The 27983-nt window shown below is 40.1% G+C and overlaps 5 protein-coding genes across 8 annotated transcripts; 4 read left to right on the top strand and 1 right to left on the bottom strand.

The window, feature by feature from the left end:
* Positions 1–59: 59 nt before the first annotated feature.
* On the bottom strand, positions 60–4582 carry LOC117467843 (histone-binding protein RBBP4). 2 transcript variants are annotated; one of them, XM_034111724.2, is made up of 11 exons: positions 4467–4582; positions 3819–3981; positions 3582–3727; positions 2987–3160; positions 2782–2897; positions 2041–2201; positions 1821–1947; positions 1625–1702; positions 950–1084; positions 753–863; positions 60–615 (listed from the first exon to the last, which is right to left on the bottom strand). In XM_034111724.2, the coding sequence occupies exons 1-11, from the start codon at positions 4480–4482 to the stop codon at positions 553–555; spliced, it is 1290 nt and encodes a 429-aa protein (XP_033967615.1). In that variant the 5' UTR covers positions 4483–4582; the 3' UTR covers positions 60–552. The 2 variants fall into 2 exon arrangements, with proteins under 2 accessions (XP_033967615.1, XP_033967616.1); XM_034111725.2 differs by having other exon boundaries at positions 3819–3966.
* A 92-nt stretch (positions 4583–4674) lies between these two features.
* Positions 4675–7110, top strand: zbtb8os (zinc finger and BTB domain containing 8 opposite strand). Its single transcript, XM_034111732.2, has 7 exons — positions 4675–4846; positions 5482–5506; positions 5611–5732; positions 5836–5918; positions 6062–6114; positions 6351–6387; positions 6580–7110. The coding sequence occupies exons 1-7, from the start codon at positions 4765–4767 to the stop codon at positions 6664–6666; spliced, it is 489 nt and encodes a 162-aa protein (XP_033967623.1). The 5' UTR covers positions 4675–4764; the 3' UTR covers positions 6667–7110.
* Positions 7111–8237: 1127 nt separating this feature from the next.
* On the top strand, positions 8238–13496 carry LOC117467844 (KH domain-containing, RNA-binding, signal transduction-associated protein 1-like). 2 transcript variants are annotated; one of them, XR_004554408.2, is made up of 10 exons: positions 8238–8593; positions 9174–9301; positions 9793–10056; positions 10188–10312; positions 10448–10709; positions 10837–10913; positions 11001–11062; positions 11198–11369; positions 13100–13156; positions 13242–13496. XR_004554408.2 is itself a non-coding variant. In XM_034111726.2 (8 exons), the coding sequence occupies exons 1-8, from the start codon at positions 8452–8454 to the stop codon at positions 11308–11310; spliced, it is 1173 nt and encodes a 390-aa protein (XP_033967617.1). In that variant the 5' UTR covers positions 8238–8451; the 3' UTR covers positions 11311–12170. The 2 variants fall into 2 exon arrangements, 1 of the variants encoding a protein (XP_033967617.1); XM_034111726.2 differs by lacking the exons at positions 13100–13156; positions 13242–13496 and having other exon boundaries at positions 11198–12170.
* Positions 13497–13951: 455 nt separating this feature from the next.
* On the top strand, positions 13952–19405 carry tmem39b (transmembrane protein 39B). Its single transcript, XM_034111723.2, has 9 exons — positions 13952–14253; positions 14918–15116; positions 15514–15733; positions 15924–16007; positions 16536–16690; positions 17715–18048; positions 18559–18746; positions 18826–18946; positions 19027–19405. The coding sequence occupies exons 2-9, from the start codon at positions 14986–14988 to the stop codon at positions 19258–19260; spliced, it is 1467 nt and encodes a 488-aa protein (XP_033967614.1). The 5' UTR covers positions 13952–14253; positions 14918–14985; the 3' UTR covers positions 19261–19405.
* A 1199-nt stretch (positions 19406–20604) lies between these two features.
* Positions 20605–27952, top strand: ccdc28b (coiled-coil domain containing 28B). 2 transcript variants are annotated; one of them, XM_034111731.2, is made up of 6 exons: positions 20605–20812; positions 23675–24087; positions 24401–24570; positions 24683–24837; positions 26567–26589; positions 26699–27952. In XM_034111731.2, the coding sequence occupies exons 2-6, from the start codon at positions 23852–23854 to the stop codon at positions 26751–26753; spliced, it is 639 nt and encodes a 212-aa protein (XP_033967622.1). In that variant the 5' UTR covers positions 20605–20812; positions 23675–23851; the 3' UTR covers positions 26754–27952. The 2 variants fall into 2 exon arrangements, with proteins under 2 accessions (XP_033967622.1, XP_033967621.1); XM_034111730.2 differs by having other exon boundaries at positions 20605–20828.
* Positions 27953–27983: the final 31 nt, after the last annotated feature.

Raw genomic sequence — 27983 nt, 5'->3', positions numbered from 1 at the left:
AGAATTACCTACCTAGTACTACCATCTGGCATAGTGTGCCAAGAAACAAAGCAAACTGATTTCATGTAAATATTTTATTATGAATATACTTAAGTACACAAGAGATCAGATGCAACACAGAAAAACAAAAACAAAGAAATAAACAAGTTACACACACAAAATCTGGAAAATTAATTCTATGTATACCAAGCTAATACAAGTAAAACCTATAGTATGTACAATTTTAATTAACAATGGATCTTCGTAGAATCTTTTTTCAGCAAAACGAATCCGGATGAAAGAAAGGAAACCATCGAAAAGCAAACCTGAATGTTGAACACAGGTGTGATGGTGTCATCGCGAGCCAAAAGTGAAGCACCGGGACATTGAAAAACTAAAAATATCTGACAAATACAGACTTACTTTACATACCTCAAGAAGAGATGACAATGCACTTTAAACATTTTTCAAAAACACAGCTCCCAAGAAAAAGGATTTTGAGAAAAATGCATATGCACCCAGCAATGGAAAATAGATGCAAAAAGCAGGTGAAATTAAGAGGTGTGGAGAGAATCACGCCTGGACTTCTGATTCTGCGGCGCCTTCTGGGTCCTCATCGTTGTAGATATTTTCAGCCTGTCAAAGAAAGTGTATTCACTGTAACTGGTATTCAATGTTAATAAATTCCCTTCAGAATAATGTCCATGCTGTTTCTGATATTTACTGGTCTTTATTAACCCACATCTTTTGATTTACTTCGCCCAAGCTCTTACCATTTGCCAGACTTGCATGATGTTGTCCTCTGATACAGAGCAGATGACCCACGGCTCGTTGGGGTTCCAAGAGAAGTCTGAGATCTTCGCCGTGTGTCCGCCGTGGATGAACTAAAGAGAAACAGAGCAGCATGGGTCAATACAGCATTCTTATCCTCTTAAAAACACATGCAGTAGTTGTTTTTGTCAGTACTGACCAGCAGTTCAGGGGGGCCATCCTCAGCGTCCTCTGGTGACTGCTCCTCTCCGATCTTACTGAGGTCCCACACATTGAGCCTCCTGTCGGTGCCGCTGGAGGCCAGGATGGTTTCGTTATGAGGAGACCACTGAACCTGTTCGGTAGAGATGGGACAAGTGTTACATTTCTGATACAAAAAACCAAACACTAAGAAAAAGCCCCAATCAACAAGGTTTAAACTGATTTGTGTCCACAATGTAACCCTCCAAGGTCAATGCTTAACCTTGACCCAAGATTCTTACAAATCTAAAGATTGACCTTAAACTGGTCAAACAGTATTCCTGTTATAAACCCTTCTCTGACTCAAATCAGATGGAAAACAGCTATAGCTATAGATGCAGAAGTGGGATGGAAAGCCAGATATTGCAGTCACAGTCCAAAATGGTTAATGATTGTAGAGATATCTGCCCTCTCTCAAATATAATGGAACTAGGTAGGCATTTGGCTTATTTATGTGCTTTGAGCACCACAAAGACGCATTCTAGCTTTATAATATTCAAGAGAAGACAGACATCTCTACAGCCACGTCTTTCTTATAGTGAATGTACCACACATTTTTTAGATTGAAACATAACTCAGAATGTACAACAAACTATTTCAGATGAATTTACATAAACTCATGGTCACTTCTTACCTGGAAGATCTCGTCCTTGTGAGACTCAAACGAGTGCAGCTTCAGCTTCAAGTTCCTCAGGTCCCAAAGAGCCACAGTCTAAAAACACAAGAACTGAGTTTTAAACGATTTAACTCATACTAAATGAGGACAGATCCTTCTTCACTGAACAGAAACATACTATGAAACAGCTCTACAGAGAAAGATGTGGACCCACCTTATCTGCAGAGCCAGAGGCCAGGATGAACTCGCTGTAGGGGTTGAAGGATAAGCAGTTGACCTCAGCAGTGTGGGCGTCCACTGCATGGCTGGGCTTGGAGGTGTTGTTGGACCGTGTGTCCCAGCTGTGCAAAAACAGAAACAAATATATAGTAACCTTTTTTTCCCAAGCCATCACAGTAGTTAATGCATTTTGTTACCAACTAAGCGCTGCTCACATCATGAGTTTCATGTCATCGGCCACAGATCCAAAGAGAGACTCGTGCAGCAGGTGCCAGGAAACATCCTCCACCACGGCCGTGTGGCCTGTGAAGATGGTCTTGGCATCCACTACCTTTCCCTCTTTGGGCACTGTGCTGATGTCCCAAAGGCAGATTGTCTGTAAGAGAGAGCAAATATGATTGACAAAATGATTGTGAAAAAAGGACAGTATGTGGGCTGACACAACAGAAAGACCAGTTAGGTGAAACAGTAACAGGTTAATAATTCATAATTATGTTAATAAGGACATACAATTTACATGCACGAAATAATCAGTTTTTAACTATTTTTTCTGAAAATGACATAATGCCTACTACGCTTGCAACGTGGCAATTGAAAGTATTCCCTAAATAATGCCGTTTACATGAAACCAAGCAAAGTCTGACATAAATGTTGCTTATCACGTTAAATCATGGAAAATTGGAACAATTGTATGTGTCCAAAGAATGCCATCATATTGGCATTTCCCACATGTCTTCATCAAAAAAGGCCTATTTTGGAATTACCAAAGGGAATATGCCGTTTCCATGACCAGTATCAAATTCGGATTAATGGTGAAACATTATTTAGCATGTATACATACTAAATGATGATTAAAAATGTTACTTGAGCTTCTAAAAAACAAGCGATTTTAGGTCAAAAGAAAAAAATCACTACTAGACAGAAGCATTTCAGCCAATTTATGAAAGGTTACTTACATGATCATCAGAGGCACTGAGGAGGCAGCCGCTGAGGTTTGGGTTCCAGGAGAGACCATAACCCTCCTTCTGGTGGCCTCGCAACCGCAGATCTGGGGTGCACTCTCCAGAAGGGTCTACAGTATTCATAAATAAAAGCCAATGTTACAAAATGTATGCAAAAACAACATTTGATGTCAAAAATGTGTTTTGGCTGTACTCCTACCAGGTTTAGAGGGGTGCTTTGTGTAGTCAAAGACCAGCACGTCGCTGGTGGGGGTCTTAGTGGCGATGATGCAAGGGTTCTGAGGCATGTAGCGGGCTCTGTTCACCTCACCCTCATGGTTTATCTTGATCTCAATCTCTATCTTCCCACTGACAGATCCAAAACCTCCAAACTCTGAAATAGAGGGACAACAGTTATGATTGTTGCAAATGAACAGGTTGAGTACAATTATTTTCTACTGAGTATACTCCATGAAAATAATGTCTTAAACATTAGATCAACTAAAATGTTATTTCAAACAAAAATATCAGAAGCAATTAAAATGTGCACAAGATGTAAATTGGAAACTATTTCATGATATAGAATTACAATGTTAATAGTAAAGTAATGCAATGGCTTAGGAGAAAGTAAATTAGTTTCATCTATGTAATTTGGAAGTTTAAATAACCAGTGGACATAATTGTACATTTCATTACCATTTTACATAGTTAACCCATCAATCCATTATTTGTATGCAATGAACAGCTGGGCACCCTGTATAATATAGTCTGGTGTTTAACACAACACAGCTTTCCATGCACACATTATCGCTCACCTCCTTTCTCGCTGTCATAGTGTGAGGCATCAAACTGCGCGTCATCATTAGGAAGCTGAACACTAGCAATGACAAGGTGATTCTGCTCATCAGACGTGTGTGTTCCCAAAACCAGCCTGTGTACGCTGTAGTCTTTCCCCTCTGGCCTGTGAAGAGGAATTCATTCAATCATATATTCATTCATTTAAACAAGTCACAATTTTGGTGGATATACAGATGCAGCAGATCTCCTCTCACCTGGTGACATCAGGCAGCCATTGGGCGGTGAGGCTGGGCCACTCCAGGGCGTGTGTCATGACCAGGTCGTAGAGGAAAGGCGTGTTCTTCTTCCATATCTTGTACTCCTCATTGATCACCCTCTCCTCCACGGCATCATCAAATGCACCTGCAAATGCAATATCTTTCAGCATCAGAAAGTCATGTTATAATGATGTCAGACATACAGCATTTAATTATCTTGGACATAATATAGGATACCTTGGTGACATAAAAGTTATACCCGGCTCTGCAAAGTCTTATCCTTTTTAAACGTACAGCAAGATTTGTTTTGCTGATAAGATGGCGTTGGCAACTTGGCACACTTTTTTTTTTTTTTTATAGAAATACAAATCTAAAAATCCTTATAGTCAGATAAATAGAGTCTGAGCAACATGTTTCTTCATGTGCATTAGTACCTTAACCTGCACTCATACATTAAAGCCCGTACATGGCCAGCCTGTTAGCAGCTAACGTTAGCAAACAGCTAGCAGGCTGATTCGTTTTTAACAATGAAAGGTGATGCAGGCTGGCGCGCCAACAACCACCGGTGCATCCTGACTGCTAGTTTCTATCATTCAACACATGCACATGTTTAATCAGTTAATTCCGAAAAGTGAACAGCCTTACCCTCTTTATCAGCCATAGTGTCGTTGTTTAACCACAAATACTGGCAAGAAAATAGGAAATAGAAAATCTGTGAAAGAGCGCTCTGTAGACAGCACGGAGGCTTGCAATGGCGCCAACTCCGTGGAACACGACTGGCCAATCAGCATCCACCAAACACGGACCGGAAGTCTTACCCGCAACGTATGACGACATCCGGAAAGCCCTCTTCCGATATATGTTGTACTGTCTGTAGTCACATGCAACATACTGTCACTTGTTTTGGTTATTTTACAAATTGTTGAACAAGTTTACAGCTACAATGGACGACCGAGAGCTAGACCTGACAGCAGCACAGAAAGTTACCAAGTCAAAATACCCGCCAATCAACAAAAAGTATGAATGTAAGTATGAAGTTATGATACATTATGTAACTAGCTTAGCTCGTGAACCTTACTTCAGTGATAGAAACTCTTCATAAACAGTCTCCAACATGAGCTTACTCTAATAGATGTTATGTACTTATCTCAATTAGGTGACATAAACTATAAATATGTCCAGTTATATTAGAAGTGCTTTTCCAGGACCATAAGTCCGAGATCACAAAGTTGCAGATGGTATTACTTGGTTTCAGCTACATACGCAGTTCCCTGGAGTAGTATGCTGCTGGTGTTCCTCCTACTTTTTGATAAACGCAGGTGCTTCTTCAAAGTAATAGGCCACTGTCATTGTCAAGTTACAGAATATGAAAATCTGACGGAGATAGCACATAGAAATGAAAAATGTTGGTACTCAAAAAAACTATCATGACGACACACAGACTAGCATTGCTAAAACAAACCAGTGTCTCTGTAGTAGGCAGTTACCTAGAATTGTAATCTTAAAAGCATTAATATAGATGAGTAAAAAGTAGAATATATGCCTCTGAGATTTAGTGGAGTAGAAGTATAAAGTTGCTTAAAATGGAAAAAAGTGCATATAGATGTACTTGGTTACATCCGACCACTAATCATGTCACCATGTGTTTTCGTTGTTACAGACCTGGATCATACAGCAGATGTACAGTGAGTGTTTTTTGATATCTTTGTCAAGTGTTTGTCAGATCTTTGTTGGTCTCTCTGTTATTTAGTAGGCATACTTTTATATTTGCTGCTCTCTCTCTCCCAAGAATTCACTCCTGGGGGAACTCTCTAGAGGAAGCGTTTGAGCAGTGCGCCATGGGCATGTTCGGCTACATGACGGACACAGAGACAGTGGAACCGCTGGATACTGTTGATGTGGAATCAGAGGGTGAGGGCACACAGACGGACAATCGACCTTACTGTTCATTGATCAGTCAGATTCCAGATCACCAAAACTAAACTCTTTCCATACTTTAATCCCTTCTCATAAGGTCACGACATCGAGTCCCTTCTTTTCCACTTCCTAGATGACTGGTTATATAAGTTTTGTGCAGATCTCTTCTTCATTCCCAGGGTGAGTATGTTATTATTGGGTGATGGACATTTTTTGCAATAAATGCTATTACTAATATGTATTTTGATTGACAGACCATATCTTGTTCATTCATTTCGTTTTTTCCTGTGTTCCCCTTTTGTCTTGATTATGTGTACATCTAGGAGGTCAAAGTTCTGCACATAGACAGAATAAACTTCAAGATTCGATCCATTGGGTAAGTTAGTTTACATCTTCACATTTACACGAAGGGTTACAGCCTAACAAGAATATGTATAATGTTATGAACCAGAAATCTCTCAGTTTTCAGTATTAGTTCGACTTCACAAGACCCCTCCCACCCCCTTAGCTTATTTGTAATATTTTTCACTATCTAATCTTTTTTATCTTTTTCATCTATCTTCTGTTCAGATGCTCTTTCTAATATGATATTTTTTCTTTTGTTTATTAAAGATGGGGTGAAGAATTTTCTCTGGAAAAACACCCACAGGTAAGAATGGGAAGATCTAAAAATCTGAACATTAAACGTATATATTAAAAGGACAGATGGCTTTACCTTATATTTTCATTCTTATTAATATTAACGACATCGATACAATATTTATGAAACTTAAATAATAAAAGCCAAAATTGCAGTGCATTTCCAGTATTCTAAGTGTGATGTCTGTTTTTTTTAATCCAGGGAACAGAGGTGAAAGCAATCACATACTCCGCAATGCAGATCCATGATAAGGAAAAAGCAGATATATTTGCCATCATTGATATCTGACGATATCTCCAAATGCAGACCACAGTCCTGGGATCAAATAACTGAAATATCTACTTGGCCAATTTAAGCGGCCTTTTTGTTGATGCACTGATTGTTGACTTGGTTTCTACTTGAAAGGACATATTTACTAAGAGAAGCATTTCAACATTTCTTTTGATACAGGTTCAATGCATACCGCTCTCTAGATTTCAGATTAGTTATATGACACTAATCATTTTATAATTTACATTATTTAACAAACCACAAAAAACATGAAAATAATAGAACTCTTTACGCTTAGTCAAAACTGAAAAGTGAACTTGATTAAGAAAGATTTATTCATTTTTAAAGACATTTGTAAACCAATTTTTGCTTAAAATGATTGTGCAAATCCTGTCATACCATTTAAATTAATTGTGTTGATGCCTTTTTATGCATTGTAAATAAATCAACAGATTTTTTATATGTTTTTGCTGTGGGATTGATTAAATGGTAACTGGTATTTAAAAAAAAAAGTTAAATCTTGCTTTTGAATATTTTGTGGGTGTACTCATTATTCTAAAGGACAAGGGGATGCCTTCAATAAGTCAACATGGATGCATAAGGGTTTTCCTTTAGTTGTGTATTGACTTAAGACCAAAGTGCAACCAACTAATTTCTTTTTGGAAATTAATGAATTATAGCATACTTTATCTATACTACTCTTGTATCTCAGCTGGACATATTATTTTTTACCTCAAAGGCAGTCGGAAGAGAACAATACATCTGATAATCGTGATCACAGTAAATTATGTGCAGTTATAAGTCAAACATAACACTTGTGTGCACTAGATTATAAAGGAGTTTCATGTCCTGGCTTATAATCAAAATTTTAAAAAATAAACTAATAATAAAGCTGATATTAAAACTGTTAAGGCCATTTGTGTGGGGCAAACCATTTACAGGGAAAGGTATCAGGGGCCTAAAGACATTATCACAAAGACCAGCCATTGAAACCAATCAAGGATCATTCACCCTAGCTGGGCATGTATGGCTGATGCATGAAGCACATACAGTAGGCTGCGCATGTTTAAGAAAGAGAGTGGGGAAACAAAGTTCTTAAAAAATTAAGAGACCACTGACCAAGTATCAGTTTCTCTGGTTTTACCAATAGGTATGTGTTTGAGAAACATTTCCATTATTTATTTTATTGTATACTACTGACAACATTTCTCTGCGTTGGAATTCAAAGACACTGGAATGTCTATACTGTTGTGACTCACTTGTCAATGTTTTTTTCTTCTTCTTTTAGCCTTCATATGCCTTCAACCGCTGCCATACTGTACATGTAGAGATTAAGAACAATTTGGAGTGATCTCTTTTTTCCCCCAGAGCTCAGCTGTATATATTCAAATAGGATATCCTACCGGTGTTATATTGGGCAAACATACATTTGCTTCAGTTGAATTGATTTAATAGTCGATAGTAGCTTCTACAATTGCTGTAAACGGTGAAAAAAAACCCGCTGAGGGTCAAAATGTTCCCCCGGATTTAGTCTCCCCCCCCCCCGGTGCGATCTGGTGGTGACGTCACTATCTCCTCCCGGTTTCTTCCTCCTCTTCAGTGAAATGCAGCTGCGCCATTACTCCTTTGTCCATTGAAGAGAAGCTACTTGCCACGGAAAGATACCGGCGGCTCTGCAACAACTTCACCATTTATTTTGTTGCACTCAAACAGCGTTATCTATTTAGCTGCAGTTTCGTTGCAAGCGAAGCTAACGAACATAGCCAGGCTTTGTTCGTTTATATTTGGCGGTCCTAGTCTATTATGAGCAGTTCTGAGCCCGCCATAGAGTCGAGCCCTCAGAAGAAAATCAAAATGGAAGACAGTAAATACCTGCCGGAGCTCCTGGCCGAGAAAGACAGCCTGGATTCCTCTTTCACACACGCCATGAAACTTATTTCTGCAGGTAAGTTATTTTCTATTTACCGAAACAAACCCAGACCGGCTAACGGTAGCATGGCTTGAGGCCTAGCCTTCTTTCTCTTGAACAGACGACACAGGCCCGAACAATGGTGTACTACACACGTGGTTGTAAGGGATGTGGGTCAACACCATTTGATTGGATATGTATCACATTTGTGATTAATGAATGTGACTTTTACGTAATCCAAATGATAAATATATGTTTTAGGTTGAAAGTAGCGAGCTTTCCGCGTTGATCACGTTAACACCATATTAAGCTTCAACTCGCCTCATCGACCCATTGTATATACACATGCAAGGCACTAACATTGTAAATGTCTCATATATTAAACCGCTTCAAGTTATGGTTGTTACATTGCAAATACATGATGGTGGCCGATTGCTAACATCCTCTATTTTATTTCGGTTAAACTATTGGTACATAAATAAGCAAAGATTTGAACGGTTTTGCAGTTCAACGGAGATAATTTTTGAACAATAGGTTTCTCGTTGTATCACTAGTCGGCCATTGCATCCGCGAAACCCCCACGATTAACATCTTAATATGTGTTTCTCTCCTGCAGAGATTGATAGGATTAATAAAGGAGAAACCAAGAAAGAGTCGGAGAAGGAAATCTACCAGGATCTTTTTGCCAACAAGAATCTCAAACTGAAAGAGCGGGTACTCATTCCTACCAAGCAGTACCCTAGGGTAAGTGTCCGACTTCTTTCTTATTTCTGACTTGTTTATTAACCGACTGTCTTTATTGAGTGGGGAAGGGTGGGACGAAAAAAATGGGGCAACATATTTAGTTTTTATTCATCTGTGGTATAATACATAAAATAGAGGCAGGCATTTATTGCAAGGCGATGGGCCTTAAATATATACATCATTGCACAAACCTGTGGTGTATGTCTGACTTCAGTATCCGATTGTGGAACCCTGTCTCCCTCTGGCTTTTCTAACCTAGAATTAGTCAAGTCATGCGGCCAGTGCCCTACTTTTTTCTGCATGATTAATTTTGCATTGTATAGACTTGTGAAGAGGGGGTTGTGTTTTTTTAATGCTGAATTTAACGACTAAACCCTCATCAATCACAATAGATTCTACTACCTACCATATTAAACTGTATTCTGCATTTCTCTGGAAATGTTAACAAACCATAGTGCAGTGCTAAATGTTCCTATTTATATTCCTTACAGGTCAACTTTGTTGGTAAGCTCTTGGGACCCCAGGGCAGCACAATCAAGAGACTCCAGGAAGAGACTGGAGCAAAAATTTCAGTTCTGGGTAAAGGTTCCATGAGGGACAAGAATAAGGAGGAAGAGCTGAGGAAGGGCGGCGAGGCCAAATATGCTCACCTGTCCATGGAGCTGCATGTGTTCATAGAGGTGATGGCCCCCATCCCAGAGGCCTACATGCGCATGGCTCATGCCATGGAGGAGGTCAAAAAATTCCTTATTCCGGTATGTGATCATCTCAATTCGGATATCATTTTAATTCCTAAACTTTTGCATTGTATATGTCCAAGCAATTCTTTTTGATGCTCCCCTAGAGGAATGACATAGATAGTTCATTGTTTTTGTCTTGCCTTTAGGAACCTGGTGAGCATGACCCCTTCATGGATCCTCACTTCCTGAACGGATCCCAGGATGGCGGCAGGGGGCGTGGTGGTCACCTAGGAAGAGGCAGAGGCGGACCACCTGGTGCTGGAGGACCACGGTAGAGGCCTTAATCATAATACCTATGGGACATTTTAGCTGACAGACGAGACTATGCTGCTATTTCTCTGTTTCGCTAGTTACTTTTGGTTTTCTATGGTTGATCTCATTTTTTTTTAAACATGGCTTTCCACAGGGGGCGAGGAATGCCACGTGGGGGACCTCGAGGAGCAATGCGTGGTGGCGGACCACGGGGAGGAGGAATGGGAAGGGGCACCGGTCATAGAGGTGCACCGTCTGGCAGGGGTGGCCCTCCTGCTGTGCCAAACAGAGGAGGCTCAGCTCCCCGCTCTAGGCCCCCAACAGGAGGTGCTCAAAGGATGCTCCCCTCTTCAGCCATGTCCCACCAGCAGGGCCCTGCTTCATCACAGCCCAAAGCTGAAGGCTATGAGGAATATGTAAGTAGTTTGAGTTTTTCACATGGCGTGCCTTTTTAATAGCTGGTGCAGATCCCCCTGGTTTCAGTGTGGTTTTTGTCTATACTGTTGTGACTCACTTGTCAATGTTTTTTTCTTCTTCTTTTAGCCTTCATATGATGAGACCTTCGCAGAAGCTGCCTACGAGGGATATGATAATTATTATAATCAGCAGTCTGCACCTGCGTAAGTCCTTAAGTTAGTTGACTTTATCTGCACATTAAAATTGTCAATTATAGGATTACTGTATTGACTCTTCTTTACTGCCTATAGGGATACTGAATATTATGATTACGGACACGGAGAGGCACAGGATACCCCATATGAGCCATATGGTAAGATTATAAAATTGGCTTCCATTTTGTCTGTCCTTGTAGCACACACTCACTAAGGATACGTGTGGAGCACTGATCGGACCTTCTGTGTGCCTCACTGATGTTTGGTTTTGTTTCTTATTTCTGTCTTTGCAGCTCAAGATGAAGGGTGGGAAAACTCTTGGAACAACTCCGGGGCTGGAGGCAAATCCACTGCTGCTCGGCAGACGAAGGGATCCTTCAGAGAGCACCCCTATGGCAGATACTGAACTGGTAGAGAGTTGTTATGGCAACTGTCTCCGATTGTAACTCCCTGAACTTTTCTAAAGTAATTTCCCTCGTTTGTTCCCTTTTTTTAAAATATTGTTTATTTTATTTTTTAACTCGATAGACGTTTTGTTGGATGTATGATAGCGTGCCAGAGGAGAAACATGGAGACAAACTTTTTCATTGTTTATCTGTTTCCATTAATGTTTTCAGTTGCGTAGTTGGCAGGTCTTAGTGACATAACCCTAACAAAGCAAAAAGAGTAACATTTGAGTGATATTTGATGGTTATCCTTTCAGTTAATTGTTCCTGAACAAAATATGATTGTGGCGATAAATTATTTACAATTAGGCTGCCTTTAAAAAGTCCTTAAGGACTGGACAAAAATGATCCTAATGCTTTTTAATGCCTCAATGTTACTTTACTATAACTATATTTCGTTACAAACTCTAAAAAACCAAGCCGTTGTGATAATAAACAGAAGTCATATATTTGTTTATACTATAATACAAATCTAGTCTTGTGTGAAGTTAATGGCTCCTAAAATACTATTGAAAAATGTTTCTATTTTTGCCACCATTTACAATTGTTGTATGAACTATTACTTGCAAAATCAATGCTGATCGTCTACTTCTTGTAAAGCTTGTAGGGTTAACAATCCTTGCTGTGAGAGGAAGGCTGCTGCCAACTCAATATTTTGTACATAACCTTAGGACAAATGTGTATGCTTTAAGCCGTGCCGTCTCCAAAATGCATAATGCTTGTGTACCTTTGGCTAAATAGGATACTAAATATATCCCAAAATGTTTTTCTGCAGTGCGTGTTTCAATAAAGTTTCTAGTTTCTTCTTAATCAATCTAAACATGGTATTTTGCCTTTGTTGTACCAAAGGAATGCCTTCAGTTTGTGAAAGTGGTCCTCAGTGGTTTCTCAACAACGCAGAAAAAGCTGTATGTATACACGTCAGCCTGACAAAAAAAACAAAAGCAGTGTTTTGACAATGAGCTTTATCCTCTTCGTCTGTTTTCAAAAATTATCTAAATGGCACTTGTAATGTCACCTTCAAAAAAATACAAATAAAGCTCTTATCTTGAGGTAATGTGCTGCCAAATACATGTTTTATTGAGAATGATATAGTGCTTGAACATGTATTGTCATTAGCCTTTATTTAGTCTATCTACTCAAGCTCTCAAGAGCAATGTATCTTCAGCCCGCTTGAAATAACTGAATTTCAACAGTATTTCGAATCAAGCTTGCAGGGATCTTACTTGACTTTGATGCAAAGTCACGCTGGCTGGTTATAATAAAAGAAAAAAATCGCAGAGGAGAGGATTCTAAAAGCCTAAAGATCGCCACAAGAAGGTAAAACTAACCCCAACACTCATTTTTTAGATTTTTGTTTTTTCTGTGCAAAACATCAAGTAATGAAAGTCATCAAAAACATTTGACGTACAAAATTATGCTATCTGTAGTTATTTCCGAGCAAAATTAGCCGTAGAAAACAACCAGAAATGGTTGTGATGCAACTCTTGCTCAAATAAACCCATAATGGTCCACTCATTTCACTCAATACTTAGCCATTTCCATCTTGTTAATGTCTCTAGAATGTAGATTAATGAAAATTAGTAGTTGCACTCAAAACGTTAAAAATATCCCATTGTTGGACAAAAACCTTCAGCTTGAGTTGCATGGATCTTTTGTAGCATACTGTTAGTTTTGCATGTCTGTTATTATCCACTGTGCGTGTAGGCACGGATGTGTCCATGTTCTCATTTCTGTTTCTCTTCTTAGGTTGTCAGAAAACTGTGTGCATTTTACACATTCAACTCCAGTTTACCAGGCTTTATGGTCAGTTGAAACAAATCCTCAGATATTTCTTTAAGCATTGAATTTTGCTGTTGATAAAAAAAAAAAAAACTTCTTTCTCTAACAGGTCCATTGAAAGTCCCTGGAAAGAGCAGAGGCCTTGAGGTGTCTCTAAAAAAGTGGGGAGGGAGCTTTCTCCATCACTGAGAACATGCTCTGCTCTCCAGTCATTTTTACTGTAGCGATGATTTTTTTTAAGAGATGTGCTGCGATCATATGGATTGTTTTATTGACTGTACAGTTTTATAATATTTTTTACCCATGACATTTTAAGAGCTTTTTTAAAAATCAACTGAAAAATAAAGGTTTTTTTTGTATCTGACTTGTATTGTTCTGTCTTTATGTGATCGTATAACCAAAAGAGTTACTTTCATTTGATGCCGGGATGTCTATATTTAAAGCTGTACTAACACGTAAATGTAATGCAATGCAATTTATGTTTAATCTAATCTCGAATTATGGATCTTCTTCGCATAGATCCTATTTCACTATGTTGTCTGTTTGGACATTTCTCACATGCTATAAGTGAGAGGTATTGCACACAAACACCATGCTGACAGACCACTGTCAGGAAGTTACACAACTACATTGAAATCTTCCATTTTACGGCTCACTATACATCTATAGGTAAAATAAATATTTCCTTAAAAATGCAAAAGATAATGTAATTATTACAAACATAATTTACAGACCTAAATGACATGCAGTTAGTTACCTCATGGGCAACATACCCTATTTATTCCAAAAAATGTGCTAAATTAAATCCCTATGTTCTGCCTTCATGTCTAAAATAAAGTCTGACCCAAGCCTGTTGACCGATCCAAAAACACATTGCTCTCCTTCCCTTGGTGCGTCTGATTTTTGGCGGAATGTCCCTTTAAATGTCTCTCCTCCCACAGGTCGCTCACATATCCGCCCCCCCCCCATCTATCAGCGGCCAGTTTCACATCAACAATGACTGTCTCCGCTGATTCCTTTGGAATATACACCACTTCTCCAATAAACACTGTGAAAATGTACAGCGTGTAGCTTGTTATCAATGCAACAGAGCAGCGGCTAACACACAGCGGACTGCACTGGTAAGCTCTTCTGGTCTATCCTGTTTGGTGGCTTGGTTTGATAGCTAGCTAGCTAGCTAGTCAGAGATACTGTTAGCCTAGGCCTCGATCTTTGTATTTAATCAAGCATGGAGTTGGCGGACATGTCCGTGGCTCATTGTACAGGTCCACGTTGTGTCCGCTGCCCGCCTCGTGTCTCCCACTCTAACGGCTCCCGTGACAAATGTGACCCAGGAAGAGAACAAATTGTGGTGCTACTTGGCTAGGCTTGTAATGTCAGTTTCCGCAAAAAACTTGCACTATATTAAAGATGTTATGCAGCTAGTGCAAATGTAACGCTAGCGTTTGGTGGTGCATGTTTATGATGGATTATCTGAAGCAGATCTATTTTGCTTTGCACAATTTGGGATTGGCCATGAAATCTTAATCCTGCAAGTTCTTGTTGTTTGTTATGACTCTGCACCACTGCTGTCATTTTAAGTGCTGTGACTAAGCCAATCATTGACCAAAATAAAACTTATGTAACTGATTGTTGCCCTGCAAGTGAATTATATCCTATGTGATACATATCACAGGCTTGATCCAAATCATATTACACAAATTAGTCAATAACTGTTATAACATGTGTTGTAACTTCTGGATCAGCCTTCTTATTGACAGCGTTCTGCTCCCTTGGTGTATACAGGCACAGGAACGAGCAGAGAAACCATAAAACCAGACGCATAGCTGGGAGAAGTCGTGGGTGTGTCGGCGATGGCTGGTGGAAGGAGAGGGGCGAACCGTTCCACGTACTGCAGACCTCCGCTCAGCAACGAACCAGGCTCGGTCAGCAATGGCAACCACTCGACCAGCTCCCCGGTCACAGGGGTGCGATCCCGTACAAGGTATGCTCTGATATACCGCAGATCTTTGAGAGTTAAGAGCGGTAAATTGACTGCATTTATAATGGATTTTCCAGTCTACCCCTCAAAGTGCTTTTAAATATACAAATCAACATTCACACACATTTGTACATTCATTCACACTAGGGGCCACCTGCTCAAGGGAGCCTGACATTCACTCACAATCACACGCTGTTGGCCGTGCCATCAAGAGCTATTTAGGGTTTGGTTTCCTGCCAATCTAACCACAGAGCTTCCAGTTGGTGGACTGCGACTCTACCTCCTCGGCCACAGCTGAGAAAGTTAACATTGGCAGGATTTGGTCTCATCTCATCTGTTACACCCCCATTATAACAGAACAATATACATCATAATAAGAGAGGCTTTGTTTTGTCTGCAGGAATGGTTCGGGGACGTGCATGTCGAGCCCCCCGCTGGCTGCGCAGACGGTGGTCCCTCTGAAGCACTGTAAGATCCCCGAGTTATCTGTGGACCGCAATGTGCTGTTCGAGCTTCACCTTTTCTTCTGCCACCTCATCGCTCTCTTTGTCCATTACGTCAACATCTACAAGACGGTGTGGTGGTACCCCCCCTCACACCCTCCCTCACACACATCACTGGTGAGTCAACCTCTGACTTATGATCATGTTTATTATCAGGTATTATCGTCCGTAGGTGTTTCGTCTGTCAACCTTCTCTGTATCCCTATTGTTTTTAAATTTGCATATCCCTCACATGGTATTGTACCTATATATGTTGATGATACTGCAAGTGTGAGCATTAATCCTGAATCAATGTTATTGTTTACAGAACTTTCACCTTATTGATTATAACATGCTGGTGTTCACAATCATCATACTGGCACGGAGGTTAATAGCAGCAATTGTTAAGGAGGTAAGCATTTTATTTTGGCTTCTTCCTTTTCAGAATTTGTCTTTATCCCTTTGTCTTTAACATCTTTCAAGTCTTAAATTATAAATGTAATAGCTTTTCTTAACTGACAATTTAATTTCAAGATAATTGGAATATCTCTTTCTTTTTATAAATGTCACGAATGCCTCTCACAGGAATGTCCCACAGTTTAGGCTAGTGGAACCGACAACACTCATATTTTGTATACAGAGGCTATCTGCTAGATTGTGAAAACATTGATATTGTTTTAAAATTAACATTTGGGAAAATTTCTCCCTAATCCTGAATAATTCTTATCCACATTTCTTTAGTTCTTGTAAACTTGGTCTTAAATTTCACTTAGTGTGGCTGCTGTGGCAATAAGCTGTTGGAAAACCAGACATAAAGAATGTATTCTACTTCAGATGCTGGACTTCAGACATTGCTTCCTGCACAGTGTGTACAAGCTACTCTACTGCTGTTGTTGTATGAAAGCATTTGACCATTCTGTCCTCTGTCACCCCCCCCCAGGCCTCACAGAGTGGGAAACTATCCTTCCCTCATTCAATTTTTCTGGTGATGGCTCGGTTTGCTGTGCTCACGCTGACCGGCTGGAGCCTGTGTCGCTCGCTCATTTATCTCTTCAGAAGCTACTCTGTGCTCAGCCTGCTCTTCCTCTGCTACCCGTGAGTATCTACAGGGAGAATTTAATAGCTTGAATTCAGTAGACTCAGTCAAGTGAGAGTCCACTAACATAATGACGCCAGGTAATTACATTTCCAATGCTTTTATTTCATTGTTTGTGTTCCCCAGCTTCAGTTGGTTCCGCTCGTTCGTTTATGTTTGTGTTCTCCATCTAACACGAGTTAGATTTAATACAGATTAATATCAAATGTGTTTGACAAGCTTTATACATAGTTAGCTTGTATTTTATTGCTGTTTTTTGTTTATAGTAAATGTATTATTATTCAAGTAAGTTGAAGTAATTTTGATGCTTTAATTTAGAAGGCATCTTTGGGCACTGGGTGATTTGGGCACCTGGTATAATTATATATAATGGGAGACAGGTGGTGGTTGGATTAGCGCACCAGGATGGCATTTGTTGTTGTTTTTTACCAGGGAAAGCACAAGGAAAGGCAAAGGGCAAGATATAGAAAGATGGTTACATTTATTCTGGTGATATTGGATCATGGAATAAATGCACAGGAACGACGATCTTGCCTGGACTTGGATCATTCCCTGCGTACGATTCGCTATGTGGTGCCTCAGCGGCAGTTTTACTTTTGAGTTCATTTTCTGTTTTACTTCTCTATGGTTTTGGCCGCTACAACCTTAAAGTAGTCTGATCGGAGATATGAATGATGAATGGTGTTGTTGTCTCTTGAGCAATTATTCAAAAGCTTTCATTAACATACTGCTTAGTGGAGGTTATTTGGTTCATTGACTGTTAATTACACAATGGTTGGATCCTGATATCCATAGTGTCTGTTTTTGCAAAAAAAACTAGCATGAGCGGCCCCTTATTCAATTATAGACTTTTTTTAACTGATGGAACAAACATACTTGGAACCATATTATATATACTTTACTTTTACTGGGTGAACACTGCAAATATTCTCACATTATGTGTAATAATGTGAGAATATTCGCAGTGTTCACCCAGTGCTTTAAGTATTGTAAAAAGTAAACAATAGCTGTTGTTTTCTGCAGATTTGGGATGTATATTCCCTTCTTCCGGCTGAGCTGTGACTTCCGACGCCCGGGTCCGCTCTCCCCCATCGCCAGCATCGGCTCCAAGGAGGTGGGCAGCGTGGGCCGGGGCAGGGACTATTTGACCGTGCTGAAGGAGACGTGGAAGCAGCACACCAGCCAGCTGTACGGCGTCCAAGCTATGCCCACTCACGCCTGCTGCCTCTCCCCGGATCTCATCCGCAAGGAGGTGGAGTACCTGAAGATGGACTTCAACTGGAGGATGAAGGAGGTGCTGGTCAGCTCGATGCTCAGTGCCTACTACGTGGCCTTTGTACCCGTCTGGTTTGTCAAGGTAAGAAACTGTCTTAAAGGAATACCATCCAAACGATAATTTCTGTATCAATAATTCACTTCTTTCCTTGTATTCATGAACACAATTATTCTCGCATGTCGCCAGAGTGAACAACGAATCCAAAAACAGAAGAAAATATAGATAAACTTAGAAATAAATGGGCTCCATGTTTAAAGGCATTTTCACTTGTTGGAAAGAAGTTAGCAAATATTTAAATGAATGAGAATGTAAAATTAGGTTTAAGTGTATTTCTGCTGTAACGCAGCACTCAATTACCTCATCAATCATTTTCTCCATTTTTGGATTCTCTTCTTATCATGGACGCATGCGATAATATAGTTTTTAATTCATTTTCTTCACAAATGGAAGATAATTGGTTCATTAATTAATATAGAAATTATCATTTTGTTGGTGAAGTATACCTTTTAAAGCTAGGTTAGGTACATTTGATTTTAAGCGCTAATGTCATAATTAAATCCGCTCTAATAACGCCTGTGTATTTCCCCTCAGAGTACACAGTATGTGGATAAGCGCTGGTCCTGCGAACTGTTCATCCTGGTGTCAGTCAGCACGTCAGTAATCCTCATGAGGCACTTGTTGCCACCTCGATACTGTGACCTGCTTCACAAAGCTGCAGCGCACCTGGGTTGCTGGCAGAAAGTAGACCCCTCGCTCTGCTCCAATGTCCTTCAGCACATGTATGTACCGCTCGTGGTTTATTACTGGGCTTTGGACTCATTTGATTGAAAACCCTAATTGTTGTCTCTTTTCGCACAGATGGACAGAAGAGTACATGTGGCCACAGGGAGTCCTGGTTAAACATAATAAGAATGTCTATAAGGCCATGGGTCACTACAATGTTGCAGTTCCATCAGACGTGTCTCATTATCGCTTTTATGTGAGTATTCCTAAAATGAACATGTCAAATTATTATTTTCTAATCTGATGACTGACTGCATCTCCCTTTCCCTCCCATAGTTCTTCTTCAACAAGCCTTTACGAATATTGAACATACTCATCATCTTGGAAGGTGCCATGATATTCTACCAGCTCTACTCGCTGATATGTTCAAAAAAGTGGCATCAGACGATATCACTGGCTCTGATTCTCTTCAGCAACTATTACGCCTTCTTTAAGCTTCTCAGAGACAGAATAGTCCTAGGAAAGGCATACTCGTTCTCAAACAGCCCGTCAGACCAGAAAGTCAGTTAGGCTCTGAGTTATTAATCACCACATTCACTTTGGAACAACACAAACATGCCTAAGAGCTCTGTATTTTTTCTACAAACTACATTTTGTGTCACTTTTTTGTTCTGATCTGCCATAATAAAAAGAAATATTTTTGTATTACTTAAAAGGTTTGCTTTGGTATTTATTTGGTTCTAAAATGTCCACTCTGACCACAAGAGGCCTCTCGGATTCAAGAATAAAACACACAATTTGAACAATTCCTCAAAGAACAAGTGTGCATTTCAGTTAATGTGCACTTATTGACCAGTCATTGCTGAGAACCTGGTCACTTTGACAATAATGTATAATATGGAAGAAAATATTATCACTCAATCCAAATTAGTCACCACTGATACTTCATGTCGAAATGTAAATAAAAGGACAAAATTAGTCATTATTTGAAAGTACAAAAGTGTAAATCACCCTCTGAAATGTTCAAATAGCTTTTTCTTCACAATATGCATACAGTGAGATGTTTTAAATGCCTTGAGTATTCAGTAGGGATCTCACTTGTATTACCCTTATCTGAGCAAAGACTGTATGGACTGTTCAGATTGCAACACTCTGAGGTGAATTATTAATGTAGAGTAATTGGTGGAAAATGACTTAGTACATTTACTCCAGTACTGTATTAGTATCCCTTTGAGGTACTAGAACATGGAGAATTTCCATTGTATATACTTCTTCTGTGCAATTATTGACATGTGTTTGAAGCTACATTGCAGACTCAGATGATCACATCATTAATACAAACATATACACCAACTTAAGATAGATATATAATTTATTTATCCCATAATTGGTAAATTACTTTGATCCAGCAGCAGTGTTAGACATTACACAAGTTAAACAATTTCAAAAGATATAACATACAAATACTATAACATTAGCAGACTACTAGACTCCTGGTACTAGGATGGGTTAAAAGCAGAGAAGACATTTCACTGTGTGTGCTGTGTGCTCTGCATGTGTGACCATTAAAGAGGGTTTCATCCCTCCCAAATAAAAAATACATATCTCTAGAGTATCTAAATAATACACAATGAATACATTGAGTAATCAATACAATATACAGTCTCACTACATTGATCTCAACCAAAGAATACATATTATTATGAATTAATCTAACAAGCAATGTGTGAAATTGCGTCACCATGTGGCCTGTTTGTAGTGTTCTCAGGTGCCTGCAATTCAAATGCAATTGCAAACCACCCAGGATATAATAGAAGCATGTTTTCATCATCAGCTGAGGAGCAGTACCCATCATGCTGTTCGCTGCACCTGTGTAGTAAACACACTAAGCTGCAGGCTGCGGGGCACTGGCCCTTTAAGACGGATAAAGAGACAACAGCTTTGCACGAGACGACAGCATCGATGCCGCGTTCACATCTAGCCTGACACAAACCGGAGCTGCCTGCTGGAACAGCTCAACACCACTGTGCTTGATCAATGTTAATTCATATGTAATATATTTAAACAGCTTTAAATGGCGGGGGGAGAACTGTGACTCCGTGCTCGGTAGGTCTGCTCTCTGGTGCGTAATTGATTCGGTAAGTCGTATTTGTGTCATTTTCGTAGACGATACATCTGTTTACCCATCTTCCCTCACACTGAATTCAACCAAATTGTACAAAAATCAGCTGTTTTCATGTTTTTATTCAAGCAGCTTTTCCTCGGGGTTGACACAACTCAAGTAACGAATTATTTCATCGTATAAAGTTGCCTTTGTGTATTACTGTAGTGGCCATCTTTAGATTCTACTTTGAACGGAGGCTGACGTAGTGTTGGGAGATAAAAGCTATTAATAAGGAATCAATGCAAATGTAAAGGCAGGAAATGTTATTTAACCCTCCGGTATCATTCGATTGGACTACGCAAATTAGTCAAACGGGACAAAAATGTCCACTGCAAAATACTTATAACATAAACATTATAAACATTATATTAAAAGGTTTTTTTTCACAACTTTTTGGGGTTCAATCTTTAAAGCAACTTCCGCCCTAATAAAAAATACCAAATATTTAATCATTTTCAGGATTGCAACCCTTTAAATGCCATTTTGAATACATGAAATCGGTGTTGTTTTTCATGATTAAAAACTGAAAATTAGTTATTTTCCATATAATACATATCTGGGGACTGGCTCTTTTCTTTTTATAACAGTCTTGGATATGTCAAAGATTAGCAACAAAAATGTCCACTTCCAAAAACTGCTATAAAATGATAATAGATTAATATTTTAAAAAACTTTTTGGGTTAAATCTTTAAATCAACTTCAGTCCTTAATCAAAAATATCAAATTATTTTCAGGATTTTAACCCTTTAACTGCCAGTTTGAAAACATGAATTCGTGTTTTCTATGAAAAACATGCACAAAAAGGCAGTTATTTTACATATAATAAATGTTGGGGGGGGGGTCGGCTTTTATTTATTTTTTATCACAGTCTTGGATATGTCAAAGATTAGCAACAACATTTATTTTTGGTGGATTATTAGTTTTTGCACAGAATCAGATTAATTTGCATTAGAATCACATTAGCCACTCGCGGACAAAAATGTCCCATCCACTCCCATTATAACCGCATATTTTGATCTCTCCGCCATACCGGTATATAATCATGCATTTTGTAATGTCAGGGTTTTATTTTGGAGGAAAATAGTTCAATTTGTCCTTTTTACTGTATATCACCAGATGTGACATTTTACCATTGAATTACATGCTTGTCATTTCTTGGTTTCTTTGCCTGTTGTATAATGGGTCCTGCCAGCCATTGGAATACATGTATGCAACTCATATGATGTAGGTGTGTTGGTATGGATGTGGAAGAGTGGTATCAGCTGAGAAATGTGTGTGTGTGTCTGAATGTACAGTGTGTGTGTGTGTGTGTGTGTGTGTGTGTGTGTGTGTGTGTGTGTGTGTGTGTGTGTGTGTGTGTGTGTGTGTGTGTGTGTGTGTGTGTGTGTGTGTGTGTGTGTGTGTGTGTGTGTGTGTGTGTGTGTGTGTACGTGTGTACAGAGACAACAATATACAGTAGATTTGGTTTACAGCAAGTCGCAGTTTTCGCCTCATATCTCTTTCTCACTCCCTCATTCCCAAACTCATACACACTCGTACATATTAAACCTCCTTATACCTTGTATGTGTGTGAGTGATTGTGTGTGAGAATGAGACAGAAGTAAGTAAGTGTGCTCTCATGGCATTTTCTTTGTTATATTAACATATCTCTATTACTCTATTTTTAATGGTCATTCAGTAAGTGGAAATGGATATGAGTCATACTTTTTATACTCCACTATCCTTCCATAGGAAAGTCTCACCTGAGGTGCTGTTTACACGAGAATGCAAACGGTTGTATCCACTACTTTTCTTTTTCGTTCACACGAGGCCGTAACGGAAACGCGGAAACGGACCCCGCAAACGATAACGGGTCCCAAGGTGGATAGATCTGCAAACTGAATGTTCTGGGGGGCTAAACGGCTCCGTATGTACGCCCTATATACGATCATTTCCTGATAACGATGAAGCCATAGCCCCACCTCTGCTGCTCACTGCTGTAGCATGGTCAGTACCTACTGACCATGCTACAGATGTTAGTGCAAAATCTACAGCTCCTCTACCACAACCATCAGCAACAAGTGGACATGGAAAATTATATGAACTACATGTTGCTAAATCCACCGCGGGGCATAAACAGAAGGGCAACCATGCTCGGGGGTCTTCTTCGCTGCTTTTGGTGTATTTTGTGGCGAAAGTACAGCACCACTTACAGGCCCGGCATATGTACTACAGCGTCTCCAGCGCTCCCGAGTGGTCTCGTGTGAACGGAAGACTTTTTTGATATCGTATTCGGTTCGTTTGCGTTTCGTATGCGTGTAAATAGGGTCTCAATAACAACCCAGTATATTGATTTTCTCCTTCAGCCATTTGTCTAAAAGCCGAGGCATTATTTCCATTTGTATAGTACACTCCTCTCAGGAATCATGTTACCTGTCTGTGCTTTATTCTTTCTATAGTGAGGAAGAAGGCTTCTGCAGTGTTTGGATTTGTGATCATTTTGGTTGTCACATAATTGGTTCATTTGGTTCGGAAATGTCCTCAAAACAGCAACGCAGTGTGTCCTTGAGTTCACACATTCTCTAATGTCTTTTCACTTTGAGGGTGCTCTAAACATATCTTATTAGGTTACTGTTTCTCTCCCTTTTACTCCAGGGAAACATTATAGAGAGCACGAAAAATGCTTTCCTTTAAAACTTTCATATAAAAGCAATCCCATTAAGGCAGGAGGATTAATACTGTTTCTCTCTGAGGATTTAATGTGTTTCTGACAGATATATAGTTGTGATAAACTAGGGATGCTGCGCTGTTAAAGCATCACTAAACGCCTTTTCTTTGCAGAGTGGAGAATCCTGAACTGCAGCACTAATTTTGGCACAGGCAGAATCTTCCAGAGGCAGGGAGGGAAGGCTGCTGGGTTTTGAACTTCCTACCTTTGTTGCTTCAGCACGTCCTGCACAGCAGCCAGGCAGTGCACCCCCCTCCTCATACTGCAGGAAACTTAAAAGATAAACAATAATGGAAGACAAGCGCAAGAAGCGGAGCCCAAAGGTGTCTCTTCCCCAGCCCCCTCCTCCCCCCATCAACCCTCGCAAACTCCCCGTCCTGCCTGCAAGCAAAAGTGCCACCTTCTCCCTTGGCCTGCCGCAGCCCCCCTCCCCCAAGAACAGAGGCAAGTACAAGAGATCCATAGGAGTGCCAGGACAGCCCAAGGAGGTGTTCACAGTCGTCGTAGCCCCACCAAAGATCACCAGGTTTGTCTCTTGGCGTATCAGAACAATTCTACAGAAAACACTATGATTTATAAACAATTGCTGTTAATGTTCCTTTACTTTTATGTCCGACCAACTCTTTAATTTTAAAACAGATTACTGGTTAGTTAGATAATGTCAGATCACATACAGTGTTCACGATTTTCACCACAGCTATATCTGAGCATAATAATAAAAGTGTATATAAAAGGAAACATGAGTACTTATACTTCGTACTGTATATCCATGATTAGACGATTGAAGGCTGGATTGTATTTTGAATACTGTTTTCTAACAACACATTTGTTTTCTTCAGGCCCCACAAGGAGAAGCCAAGGGCCCCACAGCCTGCAGGGCCCAGTAAAGTAGTCCAGTCCTCCCCCCTGCAGCACTCCTTTCTCACAGATGTCTCAGATGTGAGAGAGATGGAGGGAGGCCTCCTCAATCTCCTCAATGACTTCCACTCAGGCAAACTTCAGGCTTTCGGTAAGATAACCTCGATAGTAGTGGCCACCATGGGAATATCTGGTTACAGGTTGAAATAAAACCGGTTGAAAAGTGGCTTTGTTTTACAAGTTGTACTTGTTTGGTTTTCTAGGCAAGGTGTGCTCTTTTGAGCAGCTGGAGCATGTGCGTGAGATGCAGGAGAAGCTGGCCCGCCTTCACTTCAGCCTGGACAGCCACGTGGAGGAGCTTTCAGAGGACCAGAGGAAGTGTGCCTCCGACCACAACCTGGAGCACCTGCTCTGTAACGTAAGCACAACCCACAGCAGCACAAAGGTCATGATAAGGAGACACATAATCTCACTTTCACCTGGTCATAAACCCTATATGAATTTGAGAGTATTCTTTCTCTTAAAGGTGGGGTAGGTAAGTTTGAGAAACCGGCTCGAGATACACTTTTTGTTATATTCCATGGAATGCTCTTAACATCCCGATAGCAATGAATATCTTAAGTGCTTTGACAAAAAATCCATAAAAAAGTCATCTGTGGAAGCCGTAATACTGTAAAAAGTACAACTGCGGATTGCCGCCCTGTCTGTCAGCCTTCCATCTCGTGCACGCACAAATGTATCTCGTGCCCTCATTGGGCGTGCATTGCAGCAGTACTTCAATGACTCGCCAGCAACAGGCGGCCACTTTCACCAGTCTGCTGACGTCATGTGTCATGTGTTCATGTGTGTTGGAGGAGGTGCTCTGTAAGGAAGTCTGAAGGAAGGGGCGGATTCTTTTCGGCTGTGTACTTTCAAATTGTAGTGCACTCGAGCCGGTTTCTGAAACTTACCTACCCCACCTTTAAAATTGCTCTTGTGCAAAAACTGCCCATTAAATTGCAAGAAATACCTTTTCATTGTATTATTGTTTCTGCTATTGTGGTCAGCCGATGAAACAGTCACATGGCTCTTTACCTCTCCACTGAAAGTCTAGTTTAGTTGGTTTCACTCTTTGTTTTAAGCCTGAGGCTCTGGAGGTAAATACTTTCACATAACGCAACAACAATTATTTCACCTGTGAGACACTTATAATGAGAATAAAACCCTCCATTAGGTTGATTTAGTAACTATGCTATTCCGTAAACCTCCGTTATAGTTTTACCAAAGGTCTTATTTCTAAGGGGCCCTAATTACATAAAGTTCGATATAGTGACATCACTGAGTAACACATGGTGGTCGCGCTTCTATTGGCTAAAGCTCCAACACATTGTATATAATAGGCTAAGGGGCGGGACATCTGTAACAGGGCAGGCCAGCTAACCAATCAGAGCAGACTGGGCTCTGGTTTCAGACAAAGGGTGAATGAGATAAAAAAAAGACCTTTTTGAACCATGTGAATGTCACAGTAGAGGCACACAATATATGAACCTGAGCATAATAAGGCCCCTTTAAAAGCCTCAAGGGTCAGAATAGTACAGCATTTACATCTGCAGTGTTAATATGTCAAGCATGTGAGATAAGAGTATAGTGTATGCACATAACCTATGTTCCTTTTAGCTGTAAACCTTCCAATAAAACAGATGTGCTGTCTGAGACGAGTCGTATAGCAGTGTTAGGATTGTTGTTCGCTCCGCTGAGTTTCTAGCACGTTTTAAATGTTGAATATTACCCAGCACAAACAGGGATGTGTAGTCCAAGAATACTTTGCGAGTTTCTATTGTTAGCTTGTTGTGTGGCTCCTAGTTACAGGCGCCTGGGGCTCTCTGAGGGGAAGCTGCAGTGATATGTGTGAGGGAGGTGAGAGTGAGCCTTCAGCTCATTACAGACACTGCTGCCAGGGGGATGATTGTGTCTCAGAGCAGATGGGCTGTGAAGTAGCTTTCCATCTGTGTGGACACCAAGGGATGTTGACTAGTTGCTTTTGTAAACATTGTAGTCCAATGCTGGGAGCTTGAATCAAATATTGACCTGACTCACACACAGTTATTGATTAGTGTATAACAGCATGTTCTACTTTTTTCTACCCATTTGTTTATCTGTTCCTGCAGCTGGAGGAGCTCAGCACCTCAATGTATCCTTTCATAATCTGATATTATTTTAAGGAATTACCCATGGCTCCAGACACTAGATTTAAATGTTTGTAAATCAAATGTGTGAATCCTTAATGTGATCGCGTTCAGACAAAAGCTCCACCTGGCTGAGAACCAGGATCTGCCCAAGACATCTGGTCCCTGACAAAGTGAGGTGCGGAGGATGGCGACCACACACTCATCTTCTCCCAACATCTAGCTAGCCCATGTTGCCATGGCATTGATCCAGCTGCCTTAGTAACGGAACGGAAAGATCGACAAGAGGTCGGTGAAGCAGAGGGAACGATATAAGGACTCAAAGCAGCAGAGCATTATTCAAACACTCAACCAAAACCATAAACCCTCATTTATGGCACAATAAATGGCCGGATGTTTTTACTGAACAGTTATGTTAGATAACAACAAATGTTTTCAGCATGTTCGTGGCATCAACTAACTTGGCTCCAGGTACATCATTTGGGAACGGAACAAAGAAAAGTTCATAAAAAGCACACGTCATGATAGTTTAGGAAGTTGTGCTGATGTCATCGTATGCCTTGTTTTTCCGCATAATTGTATAAATATGCATCTCTGTTAGCGAAGCCATACTTGAGTAGCAAACATATTTAGTCACATGTCGACAACACCACTGTGGTTAGCTTAGAACTTAAAAGGGAGTTTGCTGTTATTCTGAATATACTCCCTCATTTGTAGGGCTTTGCTTTTAATACTGGACCAACTGGAGGTGTGACTTTGATACATCACATTTTAAAAAGGGACTTTGTGAGAGGATACAAAATGTATGTTTGATAAACTTTCATGTGAAATGGTTGATATGTTTTGCATAATGACTAGCTACTGTAAATGTTGACACTGATGGTAAGAAGAAGTGAGCTGGAGGATTTATCAGGGTTGCCTTCTGGCTTTGTTTTTCTGAATGAGCTAGTCGACTCTGCTACTGAAGGGCACACATCTCTGTACAGTCCAATTAAATGGCAGCTACTTTTATAGTTCAAGGTTTAGATTTGCAGCTTATTTCATTCAAAACATTTGGCAGCAATGTACTTGGTCCATAATATTTAAACCCTGACAAGCTAATTAAAGTGATCAATCTTAAACCACAGAGCATCTCAAAGCAGTGGTGATTTGGTTATAGAGAATGTGCCTATAGTGCTTTCTAGGTCCTCATTTGTTCTAATGCCTGGATAACCTCTACGGACTATACTTTTCTTTACATCAGGAGGGACGCATCACTATTAGCTCTACATGTCAATTTGGCAAAACAACTTGGCAAGACTTCTGAAGAATCTCCTTTGTATTCAGTAACTTCCCATTAATAAAAGGCATTTAACTTAAAAGGCACAACACTCTGGTTCCTTGGATGAAATGTAATGCA

The sequence above is a fragment of the Pseudochaenichthys georgianus genome, chromosome 22 (assembly GCF_902827115.2).
Source record: "Pseudochaenichthys georgianus chromosome 22, fPseGeo1.2, whole genome shotgun sequence".
NCBI classification, from domain to species: domain Eukaryota; kingdom Metazoa; phylum Chordata; class Actinopteri; order Perciformes; family Channichthyidae; genus Pseudochaenichthys; species Pseudochaenichthys georgianus.
The sequence above is the reverse complement of the archived record's forward strand: the minus strand, read 5'-3'. Positions and strand labels throughout refer to the sequence as shown.